General features: G+C 41.6%; 1 protein-coding gene across 1 annotated transcript; it reads right to left on the reverse strand.

Moving 5' to 3' along the window:
* Positions 1-2,733: 2,733 nt before the first annotated feature.
* Positions 2,734-4,023, reverse strand: LOC105507659 (testis-specific H1 histone). The gene has a single exon (XM_011936247.1). It carries the CDS (start codon positions 3,656-3,658, stop codon positions 2,756-2,758), a length of 903 nt encoding a protein of 300 aa, XP_011791637.1. The 5' UTR covers positions 3,659-4,023; the 3' UTR covers positions 2,734-2,755.
* Positions 4,024-12,877: the final 8,854 nt, after the last annotated feature.

Genomic DNA, 12,877 nt, shown 5'->3' on the forward strand with positions numbered 1-12,877 from the left:
CCCATCTGATTAAAAATGCTTTTTTTTTTTGGTATTAATGTGTAGTATAGTTTAAATATGCATTTCTAAATTGGACCTTTTCATGTTTTTAAAAGGACATTTTTGTTTCTGTTAAGTGTTTTTCAAACAACCATTGAATATTTGTTCTAGAGGACATCTAACATTCGTTACAACTCAAGTCCAACAGTGATGTGATCAGCATTACACTAAGCAGTTGAGGTAAAAGAAAAGCAAAGAATTGGGTCAGGGTCATTCAATTTGCTCTGACTAAAGTTAAATACCCAAATGTGCCACTCAAATGTGAGCTCAGAAAAGTGGAGATTATGTTTTATCCATTTTAGTATTCTCAGCACAGGGCCTAGAATCTGAGATGACCATTGTTAGCTATATAAGGTCAAGATCTGGGTCTCTCATGTCTGCTACTGTTCCTGCATATGGCGGGCACTTAATAAATTGGATACATTTTGGTGAATGAATGGAAGTTTGAAATGAAGAAACCATCATAAAACAAATATAAGTGTGATGGTTTTTAGGAAATCTAGAAAACAAATTTTTCCCAGTATCATTCCCATCCTACCTTAGAAGAAAAAGGCTAATACTAGACCACCTAGTATTGCAGCCTTCTTACTCAGTTTAGTGAGGTCTGAGTTGCCAAGAAGGCAAGCAGACGCCAGAGAGTGAGTAAGGCAGAGTAGCATTTACCAAGCAACAGAAAAGCTCTTAGCAGCAAGAGGGGACTCAAAAGTGGGTTGCCAGAAATGGGGCTGAGTTATGGGTTTTTTATGTGGCAAAAAGAAGTCTTCTGTGGGTTCTGTCATAGTGGGAGGGGTAAAGTTCCCCCAGGGGTGTTGCACCATAGTGACTCCATCTTGGTTGTTACCCAGGCGCCTTAGTGAAACCCATGGTGGTGGGGAGGTGCCCAAACCACAGTGTAATGATATTACAATTAACTCTGGGTCGTGTTCAGGACATTTAGTTGATTTATTGTGCCTGTGCCTAAGTTGGGACAGTCCCTTCTGAGCAGACATCCTGGTATAAGAGGAAATTCTTAACCACATTTCCATCTGCCAGTTACACCATAGGGACAATACAGGTGCAGTCCCACGGGTGCTGTCTCTCTCCCAAGACCCTCCCTATCTACCTAGCCAGCCTCTAATTGCCTCCTCTTTCACTGGTTCTTTAGGTGAAAACATCCTAAGACTAGAAAGGGGGTAATGCATGTGGCTATCATCAGGGTACTTGATTAACTTTATTCTAATTGTGTTCAGTAGACAATGTTTGATTTTCTCATTGCCTCTTTTCAGAGGCCTTCTTCCACTCACATTCATGTGCATAATAAACTTAATTACAACATGGGGAAATATCAAGTTCTGATCATCTATAGAAGAGATAACGCTACAAGAATTCCGCAGTTACTAGGCTTTGCCTAGGCTTAAAGCAGTGATTCTCAAGGGTGTGAAAGGGTAAATATTAGCATCACTTAAGGGTGGTTTTTTTTGTTTGTTTGTCTGTTTTAAATACACATACCCTTGTAGGACACACCATACTCTCCTAAGGAAAAGCTTGGTCAGGTATACCTGGAGAAAGCTCCCAGGAGGTTCTAATACCTTCCCACTGCCACTCTTACCTCTTTAAGAATAAAAAGCACTTCCCAGCCACTTCCATGTCCCCATTCCTTTGACTTCGGCTGAAAACAGCTACTCCTTTCCTTGAATCAGCTACTTTGACGTTTTACTTCCCTAGGAACCATTTCTGTGTCCTGTCAGCCTATGGCATGAGAACTACTCCTGCACTGTTCTTGATCCCTGCATTCAGAACTAAAATCATACATTTATTTCATACTTGTTACACAGTGCTCAATATATGTTGTTATTGTTAAGAAAAGCAAAAGACCTATTCATTATCTAGCCTTCTCCATCTCCTTGTATTTCTGCTATGCATTCTGTAAATCTTCATAATTTCCTCTTTAGGAGTTGGCACTTTCTCAGAAGAAAATTTCTTTATTGCTGAATTTTGTCAAGCAAACCATTATGCCATGATGTTTAAGTCCCCTTTTCATTTTAATGACATTTAAATCACTTAGACATCATCTTAGCTCAATCCCAACATTTTACCGAGAAGGAAACCAAGACCACGAATGGTTAAGAAATGACTCAGCAAAGGTCAGACTAGCAGAACTTTGACTAGAATCCTGGTCTTAGTACATACTGGTTCAGCAGTTTTCTGCTGTAGCACATTACCACCCCATCGAGAATTAATTATACACATATTTAACTCTCAGTGATGAGTACCTACCCTAAGCCAGGCCCTATGCTGGATGCTTTCACACACTTATTCAACTGAGGATTAACATAAGAAGATTTTTTAAATTAAACTAGGTTATCAATTCAAGGCAAAAACTACAAACTCATTATAATCAATTTTGGGAGGACTTTGTCCTAAAAGGAATTTCAGGTAAGAACACTACGAATCAGTGGGGCCACTCAACTTAAAGACTGTCCACTCTTTTCCCAATATGCCCTCCTCCCCAGAACTCAATTTGAATTTGCTAGAGTATCTAGCAACTTCAACACTTGTTAAGCTGCTGGTTTTCCTCTGTTTTCTGTCCTTCTAAAAGACATTTCTCTGAGTTTTGCAGCAGGAACAGAATCTGTTAATTTACTCTCTTCGCTGCACGTTACCACCACGCACCCCTTCCCTTCCAGGTGCGGCAAAGAGGAAACAGACACAAGGTGGTCGAGAGGTCCATTTCATTTCAATGAGTGTGAGAGCCGCTCTTCTTGGGGCCTATGGGGGAAAGGCATTTGTCCGTGGTGGGAGTGAAGCTGCTCCCACAAGATGCACTCCCGACTGCATTCCCAAGACCTTCAGATTTAGGGAAGGTCTTTGTGGAAGTCTTTAGTGGAGTCTTTCCCTGCCTGCTAGATGTCCGGTCGGTTTTAGCCGGCGTTGGCTTCTGGATGGTCCGCTGTGCGGGCTCCTTAGGCTCCTGCTTCTCTTCCCTGGGCTTGGAGCTTCGCCTCTTGTCCTTCCCTGACCTCGGCCTGGTGTGTTCCTTCGCGGCCCGTCCTCGCCTCTCGCCTGCAGCTGTCGCTCCCGCTTCCACCTTGGTTCTGGCACACGGCGGCTCCTTGGCTCTCGGCCTCGCCCTCCTTGTCCTCCTCGCCCTGGCATTGGCCTTGGCTTTCGCCCTCGCGTTCAGTCTCCACACTTCTCTGGCCTTCCTGGCCACCTTGCGAAGCGGCTGGCGGCGCCTCCGTGAGCTCCGGGACGCGGCTGCCGTCCTCCCGGTAGCGCGCGCGCCCTCCTCTTGCCTCGCGCGCCCCGGCTTTCTCCTGGGCTTGGAAACCTTCCAGACCCTGAAGCAGCCGGCGGCGTCGCTGCCGCTGACCCGGAGGAACGTGGCCTTGGCCTGCCCTCTGGGCGCTTCGTGGCGGCCGCTGTTCCTGCGCACTTCGTAGCCGGCGTTTCTGAGCTCCTTCCTGAGAGCTGCCAGAGTCAGCCCTTTGTGAGCGGTGATGGCCCGGAGCACCAACTGGGACACTTCGAGCACGGACGGCGAACAGCGCCTCCACGGTCCCCAGACAGTTTTTTCCGCTAGCGGCTGAGTGACTGAGTGGCCTCGAGATTCGCCACTGGGCCCAGGCGCCTCAGCCATGGCCCCACTCCCACCTCTGCGGGGCCACTGGCTTTGGGCCTCACCAGTCAAGGCCTGTTGCGTAACTGAGGTGGACGGGTCCACGTCACAAAGGCGGGGCTGGCAGAGATTTTCAGGTCCTAATTCTGAGGCTGGCAGATCTCACCCAGGGAGGGGCCCTTTTCACTTATAATAACCAATCAAATGCCACTTCCTTCTAGGTCTAAACCAATCCAAGTCTTCAGCGCCTGTCCACCCCCAACAATCGCCTATACAGTCTCCAGGGTTTTGTTCCCAAACCAAACTTACTGATCTTGATCTCCACTGCTTTCTTTAGTTGGCTATTTTGTGTGTGTATATGGTCCCGCACACCATCTACTCACAGTTTCTTAAGGTGAGAGAAGCTGCTCCCAACTATCCAAAACAAGCAACACACTGCCTATGGAAAGCACACAGGGTAGTCCATGAAACACAACCCAGCCTAGAAACTACCACCTTTAATTCCACCAGTCAGGTATCTGAAGTCATGTCTCCCTAATTCAACACAGTGGATTCTGTGCAAGAGCATGAAGTAAAAGAAGGAAGCAACTGTGTGGTCCCTCTAACCTAAACACTGATTCCCACACCTGGGAAATTTAGATGACGCATTCAATTGGACTGAAACAATCTAGATTTCACATCGCCTGAGGACACTGGTCTAATCCTTATTCTTTGAACATACTGTGTTTTTCTCCCTCTCATCCCCTCTCTTGGATTGCTCATCCTCTTTGTCTGCCCAGATTAAGTCCTGCTCATCTTTCAAGGTACTGCTACATTATCCTTCTTCACTGAAGACTCCCCAAACTCTTTCAAATGATTTCTTGCCTCTTAACTACCACAACCACAAAAATTCCTTCTGCAATCTTATATGGCTTTTTCTTTATTTTAAACTAATTTGGCATTAGAGGGTATAATGTGACACAATATTTTTTAAAAAGAAAAATACTTGGACTTGGAGCTGGAAGATATGGATGCATATCCTAGCTCTTTAGGAGCCATATGACATTAACAAATCCCTTCATATCAGCAGTGTGGCTGTGGGATGGGTGTGCCGGCCACCTGACTTCTTACCTAACATCACATTCCCTTCCTACCAACATCACAGAATTATTGCAGAGTTTCAGAAGAGGTAGATAAGCAAGGGCTACCTAAATATAAGGAATAAATTCACTTTACTTTGAATGTTTCTGTCTTGTCTTTCCAACTAAATAAAAATATCCCCAAGAGCTATATAGGCTTTGAACTTCTATGCCCCATGCTGCACCTAACAATGCTTCATTATACATAGCGGGCATTTAATTAAGCCTGCTTACATCATTCCTCTCTGGTGAGGAGAGTTTCTCGAGATTCAGAAAGAAACTTCCAGAAGATCAGGAGAAAGGAGCAGAGTGAACTTCAAAGGATTGGAAATGAAGGGGGTCAAGTAAGGATTAGCTTCTCAAGGACCTATTTTGGATACTGTTTAGTTGGGAATAATTCAAAGAATTATTCTAAGAATACTTCAAATTGCCAAGCATATCATACTTTTCCAGAGGGCAATCACATACATTCGGCAGTCACAGGCTAGACAGTGACAGTTTCTTTTAAAAATCAAAGCCCCAGGAAGTAGCTTAGACCAGTGCTTTTTTTTTTTTTTTTGAGACAGAGTCTCACTCTGTCGCCCAGGCTGGAGTGCAGTAGTGCAATCTCAATCAGGATCACTCCTGACCTCAAGTGATCCACCCGCCTTGGCCTCCCAAAGTGCTGGGATTACAGGTGTGAGCCACTGCATCCGGCCCGTATTTATTTATTTATTGGTAGAGACGAGGTTTTGCTATGTTGGCCAGGCTGGTCTCGAACTCTTGGTCTCAAGCAATCCACCCACCTCAGCCTCACAAAGTGCTGGGATTATAGGCATGAGCCACTGCGCCCACTCAGACCAGTGCTTCTTAAACTTCAATGTGCATATTTAGTACTCTGGGATACTCATAAAGTACAGATTCCAATTCATAGGTCTGAAGATAGGGCTAGAGGTTTTACCTTCTAAGAAGCTTCCATGTAGTTCTATCTGGTTAAAACACAGGTGTGTGTTGAGGGGCAGGGAAAGGGTAGACAATAAGAAGGAAGTAGCAGGAGATGGGACCGAAAAGGTAGGTAAGGGACGTTGTGAAGGACAACTAATGATAATGACAGAGCTGTAAGTGGTGACACAATAGCAAGTGGTAAAGTTTGGAATCAAACCTAAGTCTACTTAATCCTAAGGCCTAAGTTCTTAAGTACTGTGTTAGGTTTCCTTTTCTCTAGGGTTGACCCTCTCCCTATTATGTAACTCCACCATAGAGCAGGGGCTAGTTTATCTCCATAATCACAGTTCAGAGCTGCTCAGATTCAAGAGTATCTAAAGGTACTCACTGTACCTTTTCCCATCTTTAAAACCAGGGCACAGTAATGTGACCCTGAGGATTTACACGGCAGGGGACTACTGCATCAGTACAGGGACAGTGCACTCAGGAAGGACTGCCAGATGGAAAGGCAGGACCACATTGAGCAGGATTTCTCCCATTTGTATAGTCTCTTGGTCTAGCTACCCTTCCTGGTTGCAGAGACCAGTGACCACAGGATGGGTCAAACACCAGATAAAAAAGAGACAAAACTGTTTGCTTTGAGAATAAGGAAGAAAATGAGTGAAGTCAGACCCTTAAAGTCAGCTGATCCAGAGAAAAATAGACTGACTGTACATAATGGTATAGTCATGAAAGACAAGAACAAAATCAACCAACCATGTTTATTGATGCCCCTGTGATCAGAAGGGAGGCCAAGTGGAAACATTTGGGAGGGGCCAAAATCAAAGGAAAACAAATAAATGAGAAAAAATCAAAAACATCAACAGCAAAAAAACAAACATTTTCATTTATATATATAACCATTCATTTTTGTATAGATCTGTGTATATATATGCTGTAAGCAGTAGAAGAATACTTTTTTTTTTTTAATAAGAGCAGGAAACAAATGTCCCACTTGCCACTCAGCTGGCTCAGAGGGCAAGAAAGCTAGCTGACAGATATTTTCCAAATCACCAATCCCTTAAGAGTTCTTTTCTTCCTCTTTGGAAGAAATCTACTTACTAACTCTCTTCTTCTGACATCCCAAAAGGAAAAGATACTTCAGAAAAGTGATTTCTTTAGGAAAAAAGTCAGTAAAAACCAGCACCACACCACTAATCCAGAGATACCAACTCCAGCTCCACAAAAGCAAGCCTGAAGTATTTCCTTGAATTTTAATGGTCTATGATTATAATTCAGAAGTTATCGCTTAAAGAGGATGGCATCAACCTTTTGTGAGAAAGAGCAATAGCTCTTAACTTAATGAAGCTTTGTGGGTCAGGGGTGAGAGGGTTGTAGGGAGGAAGAAGGATACTTGGGAATGATGTCTAACCTATATCCTTCTGCTTTGAGTTCCAGAGCAAAATAGTTTTTGTTCTTGGAAGTCTCTAGAGGAACTTGGTTGATTAAAGAGTAAGCAACATTTAAATGCTAAATTCCAAGAACATCAGAGGTTTCATTAATCTCACTCCCTCATACCGAGTTATACTGATTTAATTTCACCAAGGATAACTCCATGCCAGAGCATAGCAGAATTCAGTAGTATACTGATCTAACGTTAATCTATCTCACTGCCCCTCCCTGGATCCACAGGCCTGGGAGTCCAAGGTCCTGAGTCTTTCTGACTCAATTATCTTTTATAGGGACTCTTTTATTTTATCCTACTCCAGGGCATTGCCAGCAAACAACCAGCACACCTTTCCCTTCCCACCAGTCAACTGATGGTCAATATGTGGGTGAAAGCCCTATAGACTCTCCCTGCTGTACACCAAGGAAGTACAGGCAACTAATCTGTGTCCTCTCTCTCCTCACCAGCAATGAGATGGCCCCTCAGAGGCAAAGCCTGTTGCCTCCTACCCTAGGACAGGCAAGTGTGGCAGTGGCAGATTCGGCAGAGAACCCTATCAACAGTGCAGGGAAGCTAATGCTCTGGTCAGAAACCCAGGAGTGGGGAACCCCAGGAACCAAAGAGTGAGCAGAGAACCAAGAAAGTGAGGGGGCCGGAGAAAGGGCACATTAAAGTTAGTGTATGGAGTCCTTATCTCACCCCTAGTTGTACATGCTAAGATTGATGAGAATCAGGGCTGGGCGCAGCGGCTCACGCCTGTAATCCCAGGACTTTGGGAGGCTGAGGGAGGCAGATCACGAGGCCAGGAGATTGAGACCATCCTGGCCAATATAGTGAAACCCTGTCTCTACTAAAACACAGAAAATTAGCCAGGTGTGGTGGCATAGGCCTGTAGTCCTGGTTACTCAGGAGGCTGAGGCAGGGGAATCGCTTGAACCCTGGAGGCGGAGGTTGCAATGAGTCAAGATCACGCCACTACACTCCAGGCTGGTGACAGTGAGATTCTGTCTCAAAAAAAAAAAAAAAAAAAAAAAAAAAATCTAAATAAATTTCATAATTAGAAATTTCAGTAATAACAGAAATAGTAAAATCACTATAGGGGTTCATAGCAGAATAGAGATGACAGAAGAAAGAGCTGCTGAACTTGGAGATAGAAAGTATCCAATCTGAAAAACAGAAGAAAGGCCAGGCACCGTGGCTCATGCCTGTAATCCCAGCACTTTGGGAGGCCAAGGTGAGCAGATCACTTTAGGTCAGGTGTTCAAGACCAGCCTGGCCAACACGGTGAAACCCCATCTCTACTAAAAATACAAAAACTGGCCAGGCATGGTGGCCACACACCTGCAGTCCCAGCTACTTGGGAGGCTGAGGCAGGAGAATCACTTGAAGCCGGGAGGTGGAGGTTGCAGTGAGCCGAGAGCTGAGATCGAACTACTGCACTCCAGCCTGGGAGACACAGCAAGATCCTGTCTCAAAAAATTAATAAATAAATAAATAACGGAAGAAAAAAGTTAAAAAAATAATTCTTTTAGAATCAGATTTGACCCAGCAATCCCATTACTGGGTATATACCCAAAGGATTATAAATCATTCTACTATAAAAACACATGCACACATATGTTAATTGCAGCACTACTCACAATAGCAAAGACTTGGAACCACCCCAAATGTCCATCAGTAATAGACTGGATAAAGAAAATGTGGCACATAATACCACAGAATACTATGCAGCCATAAAAGCAATGAGTTAATGTCCTTTGCAGGGACATGGATGAAGCTGGAAACCATTATTCTCAGCAAACTATCACAAGAACAGAAAACCAAACACCACATGTTCTCACTCATAACTGGGAGTTGAACAATGAGAACACGTGGACATAGGGAGGGGAACATCACATACTGGGGCCCGTTGGGGGATTGGGGATTAGGGGAGGGATAACATTAGGAGAAATACCTAATGTAGGAGATGAGTTGATGGGTGCAACAAACCACCATGGCACGTGTATACCTATGTAACAAAACTGCATGTTCTGCACATGTACCCCAGAACTTAAAGTATAATTAAAAAAAAAAAAGAATCAGAGACCTCTGAGATAGTATTTAAAAAAAAAACACATTTGTGTTACAAAAGTTCCAGAAGGAGAGGAGAAAGACATTGGAATAGAAAAAAATACATATTTTAATAAATAATGGTTGAAAACTTCCCAAATTTGGTAAAAGGCATAAACTTACAGATCCGTGAAGTACAGCAAAACCAAAATATATCAATTTAAAAGAAAACCACAGTCAGACTACATAATCAAACTGTGTAAGATAACTGGGAAAAGACATGGAAAAAAAAAAAACTCTGAAGCAGACAAATAAATATGATAAGATTCAAATTATTGTATTGAGGCCAGAAATAAGAGGAACATTTAAAAAATGTCTAGTAATTGGTCTACATGGCTTGTAAAATCTCTTCTATGGGTTGTAATTTGAATACAATATTTCCATACAACTGGATAAGCAATTGTACACACACAAAAAAGGAGATACTGAATAATTCACTAAAGCTTAATGCCTTCTCTGCATGAAAAAGATTAGAAAGCAAAAGAAAAGGCCTTACAATTCTCTAGGGAAGCGATTCTCAGAATACTGTCCTTATACTCATAAGGAAACCAAACCCTTTGAAGGAAATAACAGAAAGTCAAAACTATTTTCATAATAATTCTAAGATGTTACCCACCTATGTTGATATTTACACTGATGGCACAAAACCAACAGTGGGCAAAATTCTGGCCTCCTAGCAAAAATCACTGTATTCTTCATCACCACACACTCACTGGGAAGAAGAGAAAAAAAGCAAGTTTGATTTTCAATATCTTTGATGAAGCAATAAAAAGTATTAATTGTACTAAATTTCAACTCTTGAGTACTGCCTTCATCTGAAAAATCACAGTTCAGTGGGAAGATACTACCTAAAAAGTCTAAGATCCTTGCCCCAAATGGACTGTGAGAACTAAAAGAGGGTATGTTTGAGTTCCCACTGCTCTGAATTTCAAGATTTACAGTCAGACTCACAGGATGGCAGTTGTTTATCTGTCCTTAACTAGCATTTGGTCTGCTCAGGACCCTCCCTGTCACCAAACGGGAAATGCAAGGAAGGAAGGGTTGACTGCTGGGCTGCTGACAAGCTAATCACAGGACTCAGTGACCTTCAATGAAGAGGCCTTTACTGGACTCATCTCAGTGAAACCTGCCCAGGAATGAGACACAGGAGAACTACCAACATGGTATTATCCAGGCATTATATGGACAAACTCCGTTTGATCTCTTGGTTAGAGAAAGAAGATGAGTTGATGACAGAAGATGAAATTCCCCAAGTACCTGTTCATATTTGTAGGTTCTACTTAAAAATCAAAGGGTCAAATCTTAAGTAGGACATTTTTAGCTAAAACGTAAAAGTCAACACAATTGCACAAAAATGGAAATAAGTCATCTTAGAGAAACACTCAATGAATATCATCAGTGCAAGATGTAACCTTATTCAACACAAGAAAATTCAAACTGGTGAATTTTCTGCTCTGCATATAATTTATATGAAAAATGTTTCAGTGGTAACTCTTAATTTCTGAGGTACATGTGAACACAAAACGGAGAGAAACCTTACGAATATAAGGACTGCAGAAGGCCTTCAGTTACCACTCATCCCTTTGGATACACATTATAATTCACAAACACAATGACTGTAAGTAGCATTTTCAAGTCTTTAGCATTAGATCTGTCCTTAGAGGAGAGAAGAGAATACTGAGGAGAATCTCTATAAATGTGATTGATACAGAAACGTTTTCAGTATAAGTTCCACTCCCATTGTGTTCATGAGAATTCACACTGGGGAAAAACCCTGTAACTGTCATGATTATATTGGAAAAATATTCAGGAAACACTCACTTTTGAGGTACACGTGAAAGCTCGAACTGGAGAAAACTGTAATCAATTTGGAAAGGTTTTCCCTTACTGTGTACAAGAGAATACAAAATAGATTGCAAAGACTGTGGGAAAGCCTTTAGTATTACTTCATCCCTTAGAAAACACGAGAAACCACACTAGTGAAAAGCCCTATGCATGTAATCAGTGTGTGAAAAATCCTTCCAATATAATCCTTCATTTACTGCACATAAGAGTATATAACGGGGAAAATCCCTATGAATGTGGAAAACATGTATTGATCTTTAATCTGTTAGGCACATGAGACAATTTATATTAGACATCTTATGAATGTAGCCAATGAGTAGGGGACAATTTCTCTATCCTTAATTAACCAATGAGCAGTTGCAGCAAAGAGAAACACTTCGAATGTCATCAATGTGAGTGAGCCTTTCATTGTGCACAAGACAAATCACACAACAGGAATATATAAGCAATGGCTATCCTTCATCCATTGGAGAAGAATCTTTTAAAATAATCAGCAAGGCTGGTTTCATGGACACGTTACTACACAGGGCTTCAAGCTTGGGTTTTAATGCTGACATTGCTGTCTTACAATTCTTAATTTATTTTTGAATTCATGTTTTGTAAGTGAAGTCTTATGGAACAATGTAAGATGTACTAGAAGCCTTAAAGTTCATGCTACCTCCCCCATTACTGGGGAAAGATTCTATATAACCATATACACAAGAGCTCTAAAATTATTTTTACAGATAAATAGTATACAAAAATGTTTTTTTGACTCTAATATATACAAGTATGCCAAATAGAGACACAGTCTTCTTTACAAATCCTAAAATAAATAAACTCATGGATCCATGGACTTAGGCTAGAAATATGAATCATGCAACAATACTGCAACCACAAGCCTGCTACAAAACTTAACAGATAAAAGAGTTAACTTTAACAAAGCACCTAAGTTGGTTCAGAAGTTATACTCTTTAAAACAGAGAATTCTATTAATACACTGTGCTACATAAACATTGATCTAGCACTAGCTGCCACAAGATGACAGCAAGTCCTGGAAACAAATCCCACATATTTCAACCCCCACCTCCATCACTACCAGAAGCAAATCTGTCCCTCAAAAACCAAACGGCTCTGCTATAATCGCAGCTTTGATGGGCCAATACTTCAAAGGACAACTCCAACTTAAAATCAACCCAACATTTTTGCTACATGGAAATATTTGGTAAGTTTTTCCTCTAACACTGGATTCCTGTTCACTTATCAGCCTCCATATTTCTCAGATTTCAGAAACATTGAGATGTTCTTTCTCCACCACTCTTTTCTAATTTCCCTTTTTGGATGCTTGGGAAATACTTGCCTTCATCATACTTGTCCCACTGTCTTATATGCTGCTTTCTTCAACCATCAAAAGAATAAATAAAATTTAGTTTATAATTGTGTTTTAAACTATTTTAAAAACCAGTGGGGAAAAAGTCTCTAGGGCTTCTATGAAGCTTTTGGAGAGAAAAAATGTATTTTTAAACATTAGAAAAAAGTTGAATTTCAGGACTAGTATCTGAAGACCTTAATTAACCAGAAGATGGTAAAATCTCCTTCATCTCATATCTTAGAATTCTAAAATATGACTTTCTAGAAGACAAGGATCAGGCTACATGTGATTTACTTTACAAAGGGTCTGTTTTGTTGAGAATTATTATTATTATTATTATTTTTTATTATACTTTAAGTTATAGGGTACATATGGATAACGTGCAGGTTTGTTACATATGTATACTTGTGCCATGTTGGTGTGCTGCACCCATCAACTCGTCAGCACCCATCAATTCATCATTTATA

This window comes from Colobus angolensis, unplaced genomic scaffold (genome assembly GCF_000951035.1).
Source record: "Colobus angolensis palliatus isolate OR3802 unplaced genomic scaffold, Cang.pa_1.0 Scaffold151, whole genome shotgun sequence".
Lineage (NCBI taxonomy): Eukaryota > Metazoa > Chordata > Mammalia > Primates > Cercopithecidae > Colobus > Colobus angolensis.

Excerpts from the sequence above, each read along its gene's own strand:
- LOC105507659 (XM_011936247.1), bottom strand. The coding sequence starts at position 3,658 with ATGGCTGAGGCGCCTGGGCCCAGTGGCGAATCTCGAGGCCACTCAGTC.